A 20,302-nucleotide genomic window follows, 5' to 3' on the forward strand; every position below is an offset into this window, starting at 1 on the left:
ATGGCCTGAATTCATGGGCCTGTGAACCAAGGGGTAGAAGTATCATTGCTTTTAGATTAATTATTCCTAATAATTCTTACAGAATTTTTGTCCTTATAACTTATTCTCTGCACAATGGACTTGGTGAGTCTGAAGGGCTAACTGGCCAAGGAACAGATGCTTTCTCTCATATAAGTAAGTCACAATTTTATTAACTGGAGGAGGAAGCTACTACATAGCAGTTTTTGGTCTTCATGACACAGAACCAACAAATCAGAGAGCAGATTGTATTGGTTGCTCTTCCTGGTCCTAATTACTACAGGGAAATTGGTTGTTGTTCCACACAGAAAGTGAGAACGACTATGTCTGAAGTCCTAGGTATGCACCTTAACATTCTCATGTTAATTGAGCATGATAATGTTCGCTAGATAGAGTAGGTAGCTTGGATCACATGATAGAAGCCCCAAGTAAAGGATGGAAGAAAATGCAAATCTTGTTCTTCTTGTTGAAGGCACCATCTTAGATGTTCATGTTATTCCATTAGAGGGAATTTTTTTTTATGTAAGCCATTAGAATTTGTTTTTTTTTTTTTTGTTTTTTGTTTTTTTTTCAGTTACTACTGTACTTTATTTTTTTTTTTATTTTTTTTTTTTGTTCTTTTTTTCGGAGCTGGGGATCGAACCCAGGGCCTTGCACTACTGTACTTTATTGTGTTCAACCAAATCACCATGTTACAAAAATAGCAAGCTGCCATAATTAAAAAATAAGGCTCCTCTATCCAGCACCAGATAGCATCATTTTACTTTCAAGCCTAGAAATTGCACACTTGTATATAAACCAACCGAAGATGAGGATTGAGAGTTCATCTTGGTGGATTTTTCCTTTGATGAATATGAAGTGTCCTTCCTTATCTTTTTTGATGACTTTTAATTGAAAATTGATTTTATTTGATATTAGAATGGCTACTCCAGCTTGCTTCTTCTGACCATTTGCTTGGAAAGTTGTTTTCCAGCCTTTCACTCTGAGGTAGTGTCTGTCTTTGTCTCTGAGGTGTGTTTCCTGTAGGCAGCAGAATGCAGGGTCCTCATTGCGTATCCAGTTTGTTAATCTATGTCTTTTTATTGGGGAGTTGAGGCCATTGATGTTGAGAGATATTAAGGAATAGTGATTATTGCTTCCTGTTATATTCATATTTGGATATGAGGTTATGTTTGTGTGCTTTTCTTCTCTTTGTTTTGTTGCCAAGATGATTAGTTTCTTGCTTCTTCTAGGGTATAGCTTGCCTCCCTATGTTGGGCTTTACCCTTTATTATCCTTTGTAGTGCTGGATTTGTAGAAAGATATTGTGTAAATTTGGTTTTGTCATATCTTGGTTTCTCCATCTATGTTAATTGAGAGTTTTGCAGGATACAGTAACCTGGGCTGGCATTTGTGTTCTCTTAGGGTCTGTATGACATCAGTCCAGGATCTTCTGGCCTTCATAGTTTCTGGCGAAAAGTCTGGTGTGATTCTGATAGGTCTGCCTTTATATGTTACTTGACCTTTTTCCCTTACTGCTTTTAATATTCTTTCTTTATTTTGTGCGTTTGGTGTTTTGACTATTATGTGACGGGAGGTGTTTCTTTTCTGGTCCAATCTATTTCGAGTTCTGTAGGCTTCTTGTATGCCTATGGGTATCTCTTTTTTTAGGTTAGGGAAGTTTTCTTCTATGATTTTGTTGAAGATATTTACTGGTCCTTTGAGCTGGGAGTCTTCACTCTCTTCTATACCTATTATCCTTAGGTTTGATCTTCTCATTGAGTCCTGGATTTCCTGTATGTTTTGGACCAGTAGCTTTTTCTGCTTTACATTATCTTTGACAGTTGAGTCAATGATTTCTATGGAATCTTCTGCTCCCGAGATTCTCTCTTCCATCTCTTGTATTCTGTTGGTGAAGCTTGTATCTACAGCTCCTTGTCTTTTCTTTTGATTTTCTATGTCCAGGGTTGTTTCCATGTGTTCTTTCTTGATTGCTTCTATTTCCATTTTTAATTCCTTCAACTGTTTGATTGTGTTTTCCTGGAATTCTTTCAGGGATTTTTGCGATTCCTCTCTGTAGGCTTCTACTTGTTCTCTAAGGGAGTTCTTTATGTCTTTCTTGAAGTCCTCCAGCATCATGATCAAATATGATTTTGAAACTAGATCTTGCTTTTCTGGTGTGTTTGGATATTCCATGTTTATTTTGGTGGGAGAATTGGGCTCCGATGATGCCATGTAGTCTTGGTTTCTGTTGCTTGGGTTCCTGCGCTTGCCTCTCGCCATCAGATTATCTCTAGTGTTACTTTGTTCTGCTATTTCTGACCGTGGCTAGACTGTCCTATAAGCCTGTGTGTCAGGAGTGCTGTAGACCTGTTTTCCTGTTTTCTTTCAGCCAGTTATGGGGACAGAGTGTTCTGCTTTCGGGCGTGTAGTTTTTCCTCTCTACAGGTCTTCAGCTGTTCCTGTGGGCCTGTGTCTTGAGTTCACCAGGCAGGTTTCTTGCAGGGGAAAAGTTGGTCCTACCTGCGGTTCCAAGGCTCAAGTTTGCTCGTGAGGTACTGCCTAAGTCCTCTCCGCTGTGGCAGCAACCAGGAAGATCTGCGCCGCTCTTTCCGGGAGCCTCCGTGCACCAGGGTTCCAGATGGCGTTTGGTGTTTTCCTCTGGCGTCTGGATGTGCACAGAGTGCAGTCTCTTCTTGTTTCCCAGGCGTGCCCGCCTCTCTGAAGGTTTAGCTCTCCCTCCCACGGGATTTGGGTGCAGAGAACTGTTTATCCGGTCTGTTTCCTTCAGGTTCCGGCGGTGTCTCAGGCGCAGGGGTCCTGCCACTCCTGGGCCCTCCCCTACGGGAACCCAGAGGCCTTATACAGTTGCCTCTTGGGCCAGGGATGTGGGCAGGGGTGGGCAGTGTTGGTGGTCTCCTCCGCTCTGCAGCCTCAGGAGTGCCCACCTGATCAGGTGGTGAGGTCTCTCTCCCACGGGGTTTGGGAGCAGAGAGCTGCTGCGGGCCGGGATCCGCGGGTGTGGGACTTCCTAGAATTTGTTTTACACAGCCCTAACAAATATAATCCATATGTTGAACTGATCAGTTAACCACCAAGGTCAACCTAGTTCATGTGAGAGCTTGTAAGCCTTTGTGAAATACGTGCAAAAGCATGCTAATACCTCTTCAAACTGCTTGTTACAGACTCATTTATACAATACAGAGGCAAGCAGCAGTTGGGTACCAGTGATGGGAAAACTAAATTAGGAAGGACTTTATTTATGATGAGGTAAAATGAGTGTGAATAGTACAAATAGAAGAAAAATTAATTGAGGATACAGAGAAAACAGTTTAAATATTAAGATTTTTTTGAGATATAAGAGCTTTACCTCAAAGTTTATTGATGTAGCATGTATCAGTATTTTTTTCCTTCTGACTAAATAGTATTTCATTGTATGAATAGCTCACATTTTGCCTACCCACTAGTTATTTGGCATTTCCCATATGTTTTAGTTGGGTTTTGTTGCTGTGAAAAGGCACCATGACCACAATAACTCTTATAAAAGAAAACATTTAACTGGGGCTGGCTTACAGTTTAGAGATTTAGTCCATTATCATCATGGAGGGAAGCATAGCACTGTACAGGCAGACATGGTGCTGGAGAGGTAGCTGAACATTCTACATCTGCATGGGCAGACACCAAGGAGATAGAGTGACACTGGGCCTGGCTTGAGTTTCTAAAACCTCAAAGCCCAACCTAGTGACAAACTTTCACCAATAGTGCTGAGGACTCCCACAAGGCCACAAGTCCTAATCCTTTCAAATAATGTCACTCTTTATGAGCCTATGGGGGCTGTTTTCATTCTGTTTTCATTCAAACCACTACAGGTGGCTTTTGTTTTTTCCATATTATTAACACTAACATTTCTAAACAAGTTTCTGTGTGAACTTCCATTGTAAATTCTTTGGGATATATACCTAGAAGGAGAATTGCTAAATCACATAGTAATCCTGTTTTTAGTTTGAGGAATGACCAGACTTCGTTCTCATGCTGCTGTAGCATTTTCTGTTTTCACCTGTAGTGTGTGAAGGTACCACTTTCCCTATATACTCATCAGTGCTTTATGATGTCTCTTGGTCATAGTCACCAGAGACGTTGACGGTAGTAACATTCGGTTTTGATTTGCATTTCTGTAACAACTGAAGATGTCCTACTAGCCATTTACATGTGTTCACTTGGGACATACAAAATATCTGAGAACTTCTGGCTACTTAAAATTTCAGATTATTTGTGTTTTTATTATGTCATTTTTTTTGGTTCTTTTTTTCGGAGCTGGGGACTTATTATGTCATATTAATACCTTAGATTATACTTGAGTGTCTCAGAGTTCATTCTATCCTTCCCCTTCTACACCTTATTTAACTCTCTCTGTTATTATGTGCTTTATATCTCTTTAATCCTAGTACATACATAATTTTTAGTTCATGGATGCTAAGCAATATAAAACTAACTAAACTAAACTAAACAACAACAAAAGAATAATACAGTTCCTTGGCGGTCAGCACGTAGAAGAATGCAAATCCATCCATTCTTAACTCCTTGTACAAAACTCAAATCCAAGTGGATCACAGACCTTCACATAAAAGCAGATACACTCAAACTAATAGAAGAAAAAGTGGGGGAAGAGTCTGGAACACATGGGCACAGGGGAAAATTTCCTGAACAGAACACCAATGGCTTATGCTCTAAGATTAACAATTGACAAATGGGACCTCATAAAACTGCAAAGCTTCTGTAAGGTAAAAGACACTGTCAATAGGATAAAATGGCAACTAACAGATTGGGAAAGTCCTACATCTGATAGAGGGCTAATATCCAATATATACAAGGAACCAAAGAAATTAGACTCCAGAGAATCAAATAATGCTATTAAAGATGGATACAGAGCTAAATAAAGAGTTCTCAACTGAGAAATACTGAATGGCTGAGAAGTACCCAAAGAAATATTCAACATCCTTAGTCATCAGTGAAATGCATATTAAAACAAACCTGAGATTCCACCTCACACCAGTCAGAATGGCTAAGACCAAAAAGTCCGGTGACAGCAGATGCTGGCAAGGATGTGGAGAAAGAGGAACACTCCTCCATTGCTGGTGGGATTGCAAGCTGGTACAACCATTCTGGAAATCAGACTGGAGGTTACTCAGAAAATTGGACATAGTGCTACCTGAGGACCCAGCTATATAACTCCTGGGCATATACCCAAAAGATGCTCTAACATATAACAAGGACACATGCTCCACTATGTTCATAGCAGCCATATTTATAATAGCCAGAAGCTGGAAAGAACCCAGATGTCCTTCAACAGAGGAATGGATACAGAAAATGTGGTACATTAACCCAATGGAGTACTACTCAGCTATTAAAAACTTCATGAAATTCTTAGGCAAATGGATGGAATCAGAAAATATCATGCTGAGTGAGGTAACCCAATCACAAAAGAACACACATGATATGCACTCACTGAGAAGTAGATATTAGCCCAAAAGCTTGAATTACCCAAGATACAATTCACAGACCTCATGAAGCTCAAGAAGAAGATAGACCAAAGTGTGGATGCTTCAGTCCTTCTTAGAAGGGGGAACAAACTACTCATGGGAGGAAATACGGAGATGAAATGTGGAGCAGAGACTGAAGGAAAGGCTATCTAGAGACTGCCCCACCTGGGGATCCATCCCATATACAGACACCAAACCCATACACTATTGCAGATGCCAAGAAGTACTTGCTAACGGGAGCCTGATGTAGCTGTCTTCTGAGAGGCTCTGTCAGAGACTGACTAATACAGATGTGGATGCTCACAGCCAACTATTGGACTGAGCATGGGGAACCCAATGCAGGAGTTAGGGGAAGGACTGAAGAAGCCAAAGGGGCTTGCAACCCTGTGGGAAGAACAATATCAACCAGACCCCCAGATCTCCCAGGGACTAAACCACCAACTAGAGAATATACATGGAATGACCCATGGCTCCAGCTGCATATGTAGCAGAGGATGGCCTTGTCTAGCATCAGTGGGAGGAGAGGTCCTTGGTCCTCTGAAGGCTTGATGCCCCAGTATAGGAGAATGCCAGGGTGGGAAGGCAGGAGTGGGTGGGTGGGGGTAGTACCCTCATAGAAACAGGGGGAGACAGGATGTGATGGGGGTTTCTGGAGGGGAAACTGAGAAAGAGGATATCATTTGAAATGTAAATAAATAAAATATCCAATTAAAAAAAAGAAAACAGTTCCTATGTTTAGTTCCTGTTGTTATATTTTTATTCATTTATTTTTTTCAGGCACTCACTTTGGCTCTGAGTTTATTTATTCAAGACTGGCCTTGGACTTGAAATCCTCATTTTTTCAGCCTCCCAAGTGATGTGTTAAGTTCACTGTTATTTTATTGATTAATCTTTACATTTATTTATTATTTAGAGGAGAGGATGTATAGAGAACAGAGAATAAGTTGTTGGAGTTGGTCTACCATGTGAGACAGGATTAGCCTAGGCTGTCAGGCTTGGCAGCAAGCGTCTACCTGCTGAACCATGCCGCTGACCTCTGCTTTTGTGTTAAGTGCAGTTTTGCAGTTGAAAGTTAGTTTCTTCCATATCTTGTACCTGATGATAGCAAAGGGCTAAAGCACAATTCTGTCCACATGCTGGTTAGTTTACTTGTTTATCTTGGGCACATGAAACTGTTGTAATAATGGTCAGAGAGCATGTACACAGGCTACTCTTGGAGGACATCAGCACCCCAGCCCTCCTGCCATTTTTCTTATCCTGTTCCCAGCTACCTCCTGTCAGCCATCTATCTCATTGCCTCCTGGTTTAGTTCTACTGTGCTTATCACGCAGATACACAGAAACATTATTTTATAGCCATTTCTACTTTATGGAAGGGTATATTATTAGTTCTTTGAGCCATCATCCATTGAAATGGATGGAAATCGCTCATTGTTAGTTTAGAATGATTTTCCGAGTCTTTGTTTTAAGGACAACTACTGGTGCACTGTGCAGTTGCATTCCGTCTTATTCAACCACTGTGCAATGTGTAAGCATTTCACTTGATTCTAGTATTTTACAATTATAGCTCCCCACATAGAACAAATAACTCTGTTTATTTTCATTTAAAGTATTTCCTTTGGGTTTATTAAGTTCATGGTTAAAAAATGAATCAAATCCAGAGCCCAGGCATGGTGGTGCACATGTTCACTCCCAGTTCTCAGGAGGTAGAGGCAGGAAGATCTCTGAGTTGGAAGCCAGGGTGGTCTACATAGTGAGTTCTGGACCAACCAGGATTGCATAATGAAACTTTGTTTCAAACTATAATATAATAAAGTAAAATAAATTTAGGCATGGCAGTGGCACATGCTTACAATGGACTATTCAGGAGTTGGAATCAGGAAAACCAGGGGTCAAGTCCAACCTGGGCTGTGAGGCAATATCCTGTCATAGGTAAACTGTTCCAGAGATGCCTACAGAAAGAAGCAGGGAACAGCGGCACTCCAGCAGCAGTGAGCACAGCCTGAAAGGAGCCAGAGCTGCCTGGAGAAATGCCTTATCCAGCTCCAGGCAGGGAAATAGGAGGGAGCACTGAAACATTTCCTTGTGCCAGAAAACAAGGAAGTGCCTAAAATAAATTAGGCAAATGTTAATTTAAAAATACAGGGGCAGAGTCAAAGAAGCTCCTTTTGGCTAAATCTAGGGAATTTTGAATATTAAAAAGCAAGCAGGGGGGTTGGGGATTTAGCTCAGTGGCAGAGCACTTGCCTAGGAAGTGCAAGGCCCTGGGTTCGGTCCCCAGCTCCAAAAAAAAAAGAACCCCCCCCCCCCAAAAAAAGCAGGCAGGCTGAAGAGATATCTCAGTGGATAAGACCACTGGCTGTGTATAACAGCCTGAGTTCAAATCTCTAGTACCCGTGAAAAAAGCCAAGGAGTGCTAGAACCTATAACCCCAGTGCTAGCTCGGGGAGAGACAGGATCTCCAGGCTTTGCTAACAGCCAGCCTGTCCTAATTGGTGAGCTCCAGGTTCACTGAGGCTTTGTCACAATAGAACAAGGCATCGAGTGATAGAAAAGGACACTAGACATCCTCCTCGTACCTCTATTAGCGCGAGAGCGCGCATGTGCATGCGCACACACACACACACACACACACACACACACACACACACACACACATTTTAAAAATAAGGGTGGTATTGAACAGTCTTTTAAAGAATTCATGACACCAATGATTTTTCTGTTCTGTGCTGGCTCATTTTATGTCAACTTGACACAAGCTAGAGTTAACTCAAAGGAGGGAAACTTGGGCCTGGAGAGATGGCTCAGTGGTTAAGAGTACCAACTGCTCTTCTAGAGGTTCTAAGTTCAATTCCCAGCAACCACATGGTAGCTCACAACTATCTGTAATGGGATCTCATGTCCTCTTCTGGTGTGTCTGAGGACAGCTACAGCGTACCTATATACATTAAATAAATAAATCTTTGTTTTTAAAAAGAAATAATGGGGTTGGGGATTTAGCTCAATGGTAGAGCACTTGCCTAGTAAGCGCAAGGCCCTGGGTTCGGTCCCCAGCTCTGAAAAAATAGAAAAGAAAAAAAAAAAGAAAAAAGAAAAGAAAAAGAAATAACTGAGGGGAGAAAAACAATGTAAAAACAAAACAAAAGAGGGAAACTCAATTGAGAAAAATGATTCTATTAGATCTGGCTATAGAGTTTTTTCTTAATTAATGATTGATAGGGGAGGACCCAGCCCATTTTGAGTGATTCTGTCTTTGATCCTGGGTTCTAAAGAATGTAATCTGGGCAAGACAGTCAGCACACCCCTCCATGACTTCTTCATCAGATCCTGCCTTCAGGTTCCTGCCCTGCTTGAGTTCCTGCTCTGACTCTCTTCAATAATGAACAGCAGTATGGAAGTCTAGTCAAATAAACCCTCCTCAACTTGCTTTCTGGTTGTGATGTTTCACTCTAGCAATAGAAGCCCTAGGACAATGACCAAGGCAACTTATGGGAGAAAGGATATATTTTGGGCTTCAGTTCTAGAGGGAGGAGTCTATTACTATCTAGGCTGGGGAGCATACTAGCAACAAATAAGAGCTCACATCTTGCAAGCAGCAAGTAAGTTCTCAAAACCTGTCCTCAATGACATTCTTCCTCCAGAAAGACCATACCTGGTAAACGTACTGTAACAGTGCCACCAACTGAAGTTCAAATGTCTAAGATTACTGAGAGATATCTCATCCAAACCATAGGGATAGTTAACATATAAGAGCTTGAGTGTGTGTGTGTGTGTGTGTGTGTGTGTGTGTGTGTGTAGATTACTGAGAGATATCTCATCCAAACCATAGGGATAGTTAACATATAAGAGCTTGAGTGTGTGTGTGTGTGTGTGTGTGTGTGTGTGTGTGTAGATTACTGAGATATCTCATCCAAACCATAGGGATAGTTAACATATAAAAGCTTGTGTGTGTGTGTGTGTGTGTGTGTGTAGCGGGGGGGGGAGAGAATGAGAACTGCTAACTGTAAAATGTAAAGAAATTATAGAATTGTTTTAATATCTCCATTTAAAATAATATAAAAATAATGCAGACAAGGATACCAGGATGTGCAGAAGTGATTTGGTGAAAAATCTTTGGGCAACAGTTGAAGACACACTATACACTTAATTATTTACTAAGGTTTTTTTGTAATGTCTAGTCTCATAGTACTTACCCATAGATTACTTCTCAAAAAGGGGGTATAGGTTTTACAAAAGTGAGGAGTTTGCTTGTTAACATGTTCTACTTAAGCAGAGACCATAGATCTAGTCTTTAAGAGGCTGGCAGTGTGTGGTTCAAAAGAATATGGGCAAGGGAAAACTGAGGAGAAAAATGGCGGTGAAAATATAGGCAGGAAGGGATAGTATCTGTAGGATGCCGACCCACCAGAAGTTTCGATAAAGAGACAGAAACATCAGAAGGAAAGAGTAAGGATGTTTGAAAAAAGCGTTCGTTGTAGTTTGCTTTTCCTTCATATTTGCCTGCAACCTTTATGGCTACCAAGGCACCTGTACCACCCAGACTATGGAGCCTGATTTTAGTTCAGTGTGTGTGTGTGTGTGTGTGTGTGTGTGTGTGTGTGTGTGTAATATTCAAACAGTCTTTACAAGTTTGGGGTAGATGTTGCAACTAGACACTGAACCAGTTACAAATTACAATGAACCTCTAGCTTACTTTGATCTAAATTGACTAATTTTAAGATCTAGTCTTGCTTAGCATACATATACAAGGAGGCAAGGTATCCTCTTTTTAAAATATGGCATTACTTAAGAAATGATGCCTGGAGGATAATGCAGAGCACTTTAATATGCCCAAATGTTGCTAGCATGTATTGGAACAGCCAAAATAATGATGTTTGTGTATTTCTGTCACCAGATTATGCTTTTAAATTCTGCGAAAGTGTGCAGGGGTGCTGTTTATTTGTGTGGTTTCTGTTGAAAACAATGCAGTATATAGTCTGTCACTGTCTTCACAGTCTGGGGGGTGGGCCAAGGTACAGAGAGGGTGTGACGCTGGTATTTGTATGAACTCCAGCTGGTGATGCTGAGCTCCGTTCATCAGCTTTCCCCTCCCTTTTCTTCCCCAGTCCTTCCCACCAGCGCCACAGCAACATCCTCAGAATCTGAGCGAACTGCGCCCAGAACGGGCACAGAGCCTCTTAACTGCCAGAAACCTGCGGGGCCCTGGAGGAGACCGCAAGAGCAGTGACAGCGCCTCGCCACACCAGTCCACAGACCGCCATGGCTAAGAGCCGCAGGGACAGAAACAGTTGGGGTAAGTAGCAATCGGTAACTTGTGCAGCCTTTACAGGGTCTGGCCCTGTGTTTTCTGCTGCTGGGTTCCAGCCTCTGCAGCCAAAGACTGCTCACGGCTCCGAGGAATCGCGCTGTCACCAGTGCTGAGCCTGGTGCAGGCCGGGCCTGAGACTCCTTTCCCATCCTGTGCAGCCTCTTCCCAGCATTTGGACAGCACCCACCCCGTTGCTCCTGCGACTCTGGGCTCCGCCCTAGAGATAGATTGAAAGGTGGGCGCAGAAGGTGGTCTGGGGCTGTAGTTTGCCGGCAAAAGGGGGAACAGGGCTAATCTGGAGTAGGTGGAGCCCCAACCAGCTTTCTGGGGCAAGGGCTTATTGGGATGCTGGCAGGCTCTGGGCGGGCGGTGGAACAATGAGGTGGAGCGCGCAGGCTAGGACACTGCGCTGCAGAAGCATCTCAGCAGCCTGGGAGATGGGGTACCTACCCTCCTGAGAGTCTCCAGCACCGTACACTTACTTCACTTTGGGGTTAGGGAGGAATGGGGAAGAAAGCGAGTAGAGTTGGCGTTTCTAGCCTGCTGGCTGATTCGGACCGTTCGCCTAATTCAGACTAGCCTCAAGCCTGGCTTTGTTCTTCGATTTTTACCTTGTGGAGATACTGGGTTCATGATTCAGCACCGGGCCTAGGGAAGGGCTGGGCCTAGTGGGTTCACGCGGGAGTGGGTGGGCGGTGCTCACGCAAGCAGAGAAGAGAGGAGCGCAGCGATGCAGGAGAAACCGCGCCCCGCCCGCTCTGCTGTTCCGGACCAGATCTGGAGGAGTGTGAGCAGGCTGGGCGGCCTTGTAGGGTTGGGCTCCAGATTTCTTGCAGGCACAGTGCTTAAGCCCTATAAACTAATTTTATGATCGGAACCAATGCAGATCTTAAACCACGGACAGGTGGTGCATAGAAAAACATGTTCAGCTGGCTTTGCCTTGTTATTGTTTTGAAAGTTCACGCCCACTAGGGGAGTTCAGTGCTCCTTGGTTCTCTGATTCTGAGTTCATTTCTGTTTATCTTACCAAGAGGGTAGTTGTAACTTCTAGTTAGTTACTTGTTTTCCTTTGTTAAAAGATTATGATGCCTCCTTGCCTTCCATTGATGAGGTGATCACAAGATTAGCCTGTCCTGTGGGCAAGGTTTATATGTAAGAGTATTCTAGATTCCTGGTTGCTGTGGAGAGGGGGGCACGCAGGCGATAGTCAGAAGAAATCATTTCCAAGATCACCAAGCCTGGATTTCAATATTGCAGATACAGTTTTTTCTTCTTTTGAGAACTTGGGTGAAGGTTTCTAGTGTCCCTTTGCATTCTTGTTCTCCCTCTAGAACAGGACTCGGAACACTGCTGACCATCAGTGAAGGTGCATATGTTCAACTCGATTTCAGAATTATTCTCTGGGTCGGATTACTGACTCCACCTCTCTAGGAGCCAGGCATGTAGAGATTTATTCTGAGAATTAAAAATTTTCTCATTATGTTCAGCTCATTATTCTTTAGTCTTTGGTTACAGATTTCTTAGGTAGTGGGTCCCTCCTTCCTTCTTGGGTATGCCATTCTCAAATGGGATTTTTATAAGATCACATTGGAAGCCTAATAGAAATAAAGGTCCCCACACATCCAGCCAGGGGTTTTGAGTCAAATGGTCTGGAGTAAGGCCTAGGAAGTTGTCAGTTGGGCAGCTAGCTAGCCCGCGTGTTAGAGATGCCATCATCTCTAGAGATGTTCATAATCATCTTCCTAACAGTCCACTCCACACTCATCAGGACGGTCAATGTAAGCGATAAATTAGGGGGAAATGTCACAGTCATTATTTGTCCAATGGAGACTTTCAATAAACACTGGAATTGTAGAGGGTGACTTCAGTGTTTTGTGGGGATGCGTCACTACCTAAGTTTTTACTTGCTGTTAAGTATCTATAAAATATTTAGGAAATACAGTGATAAGAGGTAGACATTTTAACAAAGATGTTAACCATTCCTACCTTAATTCCACTTTATTCCCAGTGCCTGGTATAGTACTGTGTGCCTGGCAGTTTCACATGACAGTATTTCTAATGTGAATTCATCTGGATTATCCCATTTTTAGCCTTTAAAATATTCATGTCTTATCTATTTTGCAGATGGAAAAATGGCAGTTACTGGTAGGATAAATGACTTAAAGTCATATATTTTCTAAGTTGGAGAACTGTAGGTATAAGTAGGGTTTTTCTTCTGACTTACTTTTCATAGCATGATACCAAATGGATGAGTTGGGGTGTGGGGATAATAATGGAAACCAGGTTCTCACAAGAAGCCACAGGTTTCTCTGATGAGAAAATAGTTCACTAGTGCTTGAAGCAAACAGTGCAGTGGCCTTTCCACATCATAAAGATAAAACAAAGGCAGACGACACAGACTCTGAAAATACAGTAATTCCCAAGTAAAGAACAAGAAAGTCATTTGTAAGCAGAAGCTCAGGACCATGTAGAACTTTGAGATGAGGATTCTTTTACTGAGGGGACAATGCCTTTTTGCAGAGATCAGGGTGGCCAGAGAGCAGAAAAACGTGCGGTTCACCATAGTTTGGGGTAGTGTTGAGGATCCTACTGAGAGCCACCACTGGGAAACAAGTCTGTGAACTCCATTGAGAATCCCCATCCTGAACCTGAATTTGCATGAAGGAAGTTTGAGTATATGGACATACTTAAGAGTTGACCTCTCAGGGTTGGGGATTTAGCTCAGTGGTAGAGCGCTTGCCTAGCAAGCGCAAGGCCCTGGGTTCGGTCCCCAGCTCCGAAAAAAAGAAAAAAGAAAAGAAAAAAAAAAGAGTTGACCTTTCAAGGGTAGGCGTTATTATTTTAATAATTGGGAAATCTGAGATTAGAGAGCCTAGGAACTTGCCAGAGGTAGTTTCTGTGTTCTAGACTAGTATGTAACTCAGGGTTGGTTATTTCTACAGTTCTTGTACTGAAGGACTAGAAGCTAGAACAATGCCAAAGACTGTCACAACAAGCTTATTTAGGAAAAAGCTGGTAGAAGAAATTGGTGCTCTATGAACTCAATCACTTTGGACTAGAAAAGTAGATACAGTGTGCTAGTGTGGACGGTAAAGGGGGCAGATGAGTATCAGAAACAGTAGCCCAAAAAGCAGTCTTTGAGTGAAGGCTGGAGCACATCTACTAGAAACAGAACAGCAGTGTAAGCCTTTCTGGTTATTTCTGTTAACTTTCTCCAAAACTAAAGATACAATGCAAGAATTTAGGTTTCTATAGTTTGACAAAAACTGGCAGTACAATAGTATGTTATAAAAATGTTTGAAATAAAGTGTTAATTTGGGCTATCTAGAAACAAACCCTATCTTAGCTGCACAGTAAATATAAGAAATTTCTATTTGTAGAAAAGGAATTTGTAGAAATTTTAGGTTAGAAAGTTTTAGGTTTCTGGTTTTGGTTTTGAGGGAAGACTGGCAATGGTCAGGATATAATACAGTTATGAGTAGAATTGTGGCGAATGGCTTAATATTGGAGAGGGAAGGTGTGGAACTCACTTTTTTTGGGGGGGGGTCTTTTTTTCGGAGCTGGGGACCGAACCCAGGGCTTTGCGCTTCCTAGGCAAGCGCTCTACCACTGAGCTAAACCCCCAACCCCGGTGTGGAACTCACTTAACAAGCATGTTGAGTGCATACTTGAAGCTTGGGAATAAGAGAAACAGATTCACAGAACTAAACGCGCGCGAGTCCTGAGCCCTGAGGCCTCACTAGTACAGCCAACATTGAGCATCAAATGCGGCAGGGAAAGAAGCGCTAAGCAAAGTTAGAATGTGAAGTGCGCCAAAGAAATGCGTGAAAGTAAAGACGTATTGGAGTAAAGAAGCGCCGTGTTTCCAGGGTCTTAGAGCAAAGCCCAGGTCCAGAGTCAAGTGTAGGTTTTAAGGTGGAAGAAGCTTTAGCGTGTAATAAAGGTCATGATAGCAACCCCATTCCCAGGTTTAGAGCCAAGGTTATCTCAGAAGACACAGCCACTCACTCTCCCAGGTCTCCTCAGGCGTCTCATGCTGGGAATCAGGAAAACCCTGCCCTAGTCTCCTGTCTCAGGACATGGGAACTGAGTTTGTACACATACAAAGAGATTGGAAAGACCTATGCTTTAGATAAATTCCATTACTGATGCTGTATATGACCAGCAGTCTAAGAGTTCAAGTGAATTTGCCTTTGTGAGTTTGGGAAATACAAATAATGTCAAAGAAGCTGAAGAACACGGTGGTAAAATGGAGCTTTAACTAGAGTAGAACAGAGATGATGTCTCTCCAGCAAAAAGACCACAGACCCAGCAACAGGCATTTACATGGGTGGATTACCTCCGCCAGAACACCCTGCCAGGGTTCTTATGATAGAGGGTATGATTGAGGTTATGATGAACAGAACTACTGTGGTCCATTACATGCAGGCGATGGGTTACTCCAGACAGAGGTCAGATCTAAACAGGATGCCATATTCTCCTATGGTCATGGAGGAAACAGAGTGCACTCCAGTTCATGATCCTACTCTCTTCCTGGCTACTGAAGTGTGAAGCTGACTTCCTAGAACCTGCCGCAGAGCTAGGCTATGGTTTAAGGTCAATATTGCTTATTGCCTTTTCTTTAAAAGTGACAGTGCCTAACTAAATTAGTTATTTTTCTTGTTTTCATGATGAACTACTTGAGAAAAACAGCTTAAAGAAGAAGGGTTTATTGGGGTTTATGATTTAGGAGGGAGATTAACAGGAAGTAAGAAAAGCAGACAGGAAGTAGGACCTGGCTACAAAACCTCATAGTCCACTCCCATTGACCCACTCCCTTCATCAAGCCCCCACTTCCTAAAGGTTCTACAACACTGTCACACAGTGTCACCAATAATGGATCAAGTGTCCGAGCATGTGACCCTGTGGGGAATGTTTTTCCACATACCTTGTCCTTATAAAAAACAAAAACCAACACAAATTTCTAAATTTCTGTTAGTCTCGACATGTACTATATGACCCATAGATATATATGACATGTGCTGTATGACTCATACATTTATGTAACATGTACTATATATTCCCACTTCCCAACATTTTCTCATTTAACTGATTCCACTATTTCTTTTTCCATATACAGTTTTCATACATAAACACAAACACACACCTGTACACATACATTCACATGTGCACACATGCACAGAAACATGCACATATAAACCTATGTGCACACGTACACACATAGACTTAGGTTCTGATACAACTTGTTTTAATGACTCCTGGGATATACCTTTGCCCCTTCTTAAACTTACCTTTTATAAATTAGATTCCATGCTCATTAGAAGATGATTCACCCTAAAATACTTCCACTCTTGAAAAGGTCTTTAGGTTTGAACATTTTCTTTTTTCTATAAAAATTCATATAAATATCTTTATAAAAAGAATATATAAAGTATACATAGTCAGCTCAAAAGTAACAATGATCCCCTGTGTTCGCACGCCCTTGATGAACCGTATCAGTATTTTCTTACTCTTGCGTGGCCCTTCTTACCAGTAACTTATCCTTCCCCCTACAGAGGTGAACACATTTATACACTTGGTGTTCTTATTCTCACAATAATTTGAATGGCTCCCCTGGGTAAATAAATATATGTACCTAATTAATAGATTTTTTTCTTTCTTTCAGTCTTGGTGAGTGAACCTGTGCCCTGTATGAGGCTGGCTCACACCTACCACTGAGCTTCATTCTCAACACGGTTTCAGAGTCGCTCTAAGTTGCTCAGGCTAACCTTGGACTCATTCTGTATTTTTGGCAGGGGCTGAACTTAGCCTCCTGAGTAGCCAGTATTATAGACTGTTACCAGGACTGCTTTAAGTTTACACGGAAGGTTTTTCTGTTTGTTTTTGTGAAACTTAGATTAAATTATATAATTTCCCCCTTCTCTTTCTTCTTTTTAACTCCTCTATGCACTGCCTCCCCTTGCACTTTCTCAAGTTCTCTTTCTTTAAGTGTTGTTATGTACTTGTACGTGTGTGTGTGTGTGTGTGTGCGCGTGTGTGTGTCTGTGTGTGTGTGTGTGTGTGTGTGTGTGTGTGTGTGTGTGTGTGTGGTGTGCATGTGCCTTTATTCCTAAATCTATAAATGCAGCCTGCTCAGCCCATATAAAGTACTTGTATGTAGGTGATTTCAGGACTGACCGTTTGGTGTTGAATAGCCCATTTGGAGTCTCTTCCCTGGAGAAAGCTATTTCTCCCGCTCCCAGTATTCCTTAGTTGCCTGTAGTTCTTTGTGTAGGGTTGAAGACCTGTGAGATTCCCCACTCCATGTTAGCATGTCTGTTAGTATTGTCCTTGTTCAGCCTTGTTTAGGCAGTCATATTGATGAGATTTCATGGGTATATAGCTTCTTTGACATTTCTAGGAGACAAAAATCTCACAGTGTAATATAATTAGAATCTAGAGTGTGCATTTTTTCCAAAATTTTTTTTCACCCTGTGTCTTCACCCATGCCTAGCATTGTAGTGTGGAGTGAGGCCGGGCCACTGTCTCAGCCTGCCTGTACTGGTACGCGAGCGCAGGCCGCTGTGTTTTCTTGTCCACATGTGCCACTCTATGCCTGTTTGTCCTTATTTTAATAGGTTATTTTTTTCTTTTTGATTTTCTGAATTCTTTATTTATCTTTGTTGTTCAGGTAACTTTTCCTATTTTGTGATATGACTTTGCTCTTTATAAACAGACATTTTATGTTTAATGTTAATCAATAATACTTCCCCTTATGATTTATGATTTTTATAGTTTAAGAAATATTTTCTTATCTGAAGGTTGAAATATATTCTCTTACTTGATTTTTAAATGATAGTACTTACTTTTCCAAGTATTTTTTTCTTGCAAAATATATATTTTACCATTTTAATCATTTTAAGTGTTTGGCTCATTTACATAAATACTCACAATGTTTTGTGTCCATCACCATATTTATTTTAAATTAGTTGTAACTCTGCACCTGTTAAGCAGCACTTTCCCATCTATCCATCTCTCAGCTCCTTAAGACTAATACTGTTTTCTCTTTCTCTGTGATTTTGACTACTCTAAGTGCTTCATATAAGTGCAGTGTTTATCTTTTTGTAAGTGGAATATTTTTCTGTTTATGTTTCAGCATATTTCAGAATTCTCTTATAAAGACAAATGATATTTAATGGTATATATACAGCATTTTGTTTATCTTTCCATACCTTAAGCTACTTAATGTAAATATTGGCATATAGATTTCTCTTTTTAACTGTATCTTTATTTGACCCTGTATCTTTTTATTTTAGGGGGGATGATAATCTTCTATTTTCATAAATTACAGGATTATAGTCTCACCCTGAGGGTGTTACTTCTTTTACTCTGTCTCCTTATCTTTTCCAGTACAAAGTCTGACTCCACCCTACGTTTCCTGGGTTCCCTTTTCCTCAGACTGTACATTCTGCTTTCTTTTGCCCCACTTGCTCTTTTTATTGTGGATCCTGAGAGTGATCACTAATAATCATGTGACACGTGACTGTCTTGAAATCTCCTCTGCCAATGAAATTAGTCCAAAGATCTTCAGTTTAGTTTAAGCAAGAGTGTAATTGTTGAATCACTTGTTAGTTTTTTGAGGAATTACTGTGCTGCTTTTACCTCACCTGAATCATTTACACTCTCACAAATGGTGCGTTCAAGTTAATCTTTCAACACTTTTTTTCTGTAATTTTCCATATTTTATATAACTTTTAAATAGGGGTTTCAAATTTTTAATTTCATTTTATGTGCATGGATATTTTGTCTGCATGTGTATCTGTATACCATGTGCATGCCTGGTGCCTGAGGAGGCCAGAAGAGAAGGTATCAGATTTCTTGGTCCTGGAGTAGCCGATGGTTGTGAGCTACCATGTGAGTGCTGGAAACTGAACTTGTGTCCTCTGGAAGAGCAGCCAAGTGTTCTTAACTGCCGAGCCATCTTTCCAGCCTTCTAATAACCATGGATCATTATTTTTTGATTTGCATTTAATTATCAAATTTCTGCTCGATCCATTGGTTATGTAAGAGTATTGTTTAATTGTCAAAAAATATGGAAATTATCTAATTCATACCTTTCATCAAGTAGGAAATGTGTAGTTACAGCTTTCCAAATTTTCCTTCTAGTTCTTACAATGTAATTGCTGGCACACTTGTGGTTTTCTCAGGTTTCTTAGGCTGTATTCACTTTTAAAAATCATTTTGCTTTTTGTGTATGTATGTATATCTGTGTGCATGTGCGTGTGTGTGTGCGTGTGTAGGTCTCAGGTTGATGTCAGGTGGGTTCCTCAATCATTCTCATCTTCTCTTTTGAGACAGTGCCTCTCACCAAACCTGGAAACCAATCTGGCCGTCAAGCCTAGGCTTCCTTCTGTCTCTACCTGCAATGCACAGGAACGTGGGCATGTACAATTGCATAGGCTTTTACATGGGACTGCAGGTCTTCATGCTTACATAGCAAATACTTTACCAACTGAGTCATCTACCAAACCCCTCTTTTTTCTTTTTTGTTTTTTAGACCAAATAATTAAAAACTGACTTTTTTCAAATTTATTGACTTTTTTTCCTTGCTCAAATCTGCCCTTAAGTCCTCCCAATAAAATATCATTCACTTAAAAGTTTCAGCTATGGAATTTGTTTCTTTTTAAGTTTCTTATCTCTTTACTGAAATCTGCACCATGTTCATTCTATTGCTAAAATAATACTGGCTTTTATGATGGCCATATATTTACTTTTGCTAAGATCTTTACTTTCTTCATATGGCAATGACTTGCTATATTTCAATACACAATATTCCCTTTAACATTTATTTGACATATTGCATATTCTATTGTACTGTAAGAAAGTTTTTAAACTCATTTTTCCAGCAGATCTATTCTCTGACCTTGGAAGAATTTCTGTGTTTTGTTTTCGTTTTCTTTTAAATAAGTCACACGTTGGGTTTGTGTGCTTTGAGATGCTGAGAAGTGGGCATCTATGTGTATGTGTGATTATTATAGAAGCTACAGCCTTTCCCCATGGTTTCCTGTTAAAATTTTTGTTGTTTTAATTATTGTGGTTTGTTTCTGTACCTCGGATCAGCTTGACCTATAAAAACTCAGGGTCTCCTCATTTCTTCTGGGCTTGTATGTTTCTTTGAGCATGTGCAGTGATTAATTTCCCCTGTATGTTTCCTTGCCTTTTTGAATACTCTTTGATCTTTCCAAGGACAAAAAGAAACATGAAGTAGGTGACATGTTGGTCCTTTAGGACCTTTGGAAGTTATATGAGTGAAAGGGCTTTCAATAATGGCTTCCTGCTTGTGGGCACCCTTCCATAATCAAAGCTACATTCCACAGTGAGACTACAGATGCCAAATTTTGAAGAGCAAAGTCCTTATTGCCCACTCTGGGTCTAACCTGCTCACTTACTACTCCAGGAAATGGGTCTGGGAGTAGGGT

The 20,302-nt window shown here is 41.1% G+C and overlaps 1 protein-coding gene across 4 annotated transcripts in view; it reads left to right on the top strand.

Moving 5' to 3' along the window:
* Positions 1-20,302, top strand: part of Atl1 (atlastin GTPase 1) — a 98,405-nt gene that overhangs the window by 10,878 nt on the left and 67,225 nt on the right. For 3 of the 4 annotated variants that reach the window (XM_087553850.1, XM_087553851.1, XM_087553852.1), the window contains exon 1: positions 10,673-10,829. In XM_087553850.1, coding sequence (XP_087409976.1) covers positions 10,796-10,829 — 34 coding nt within the window. In that variant the 5' untranslated portion in view covers positions 10,673-10,795. Of the gene's footprint in view, positions 1-10,641; positions 10,830-20,302 lie in introns of those variants that run through there. The other variant, NM_001009831.2, reaches the window with a different exon arrangement.

Source organism: Rattus norvegicus, chromosome 6 (genome assembly GCF_021556685.1).
Source record: "Rattus norvegicus strain SHRSP/BbbUtx chromosome 6, alternate assembly SHRSP_T2T, whole genome shotgun sequence".
Taxonomy (NCBI): Eukaryota; Metazoa; Chordata; class Mammalia; order Rodentia; family Muridae; genus Rattus; species Rattus norvegicus.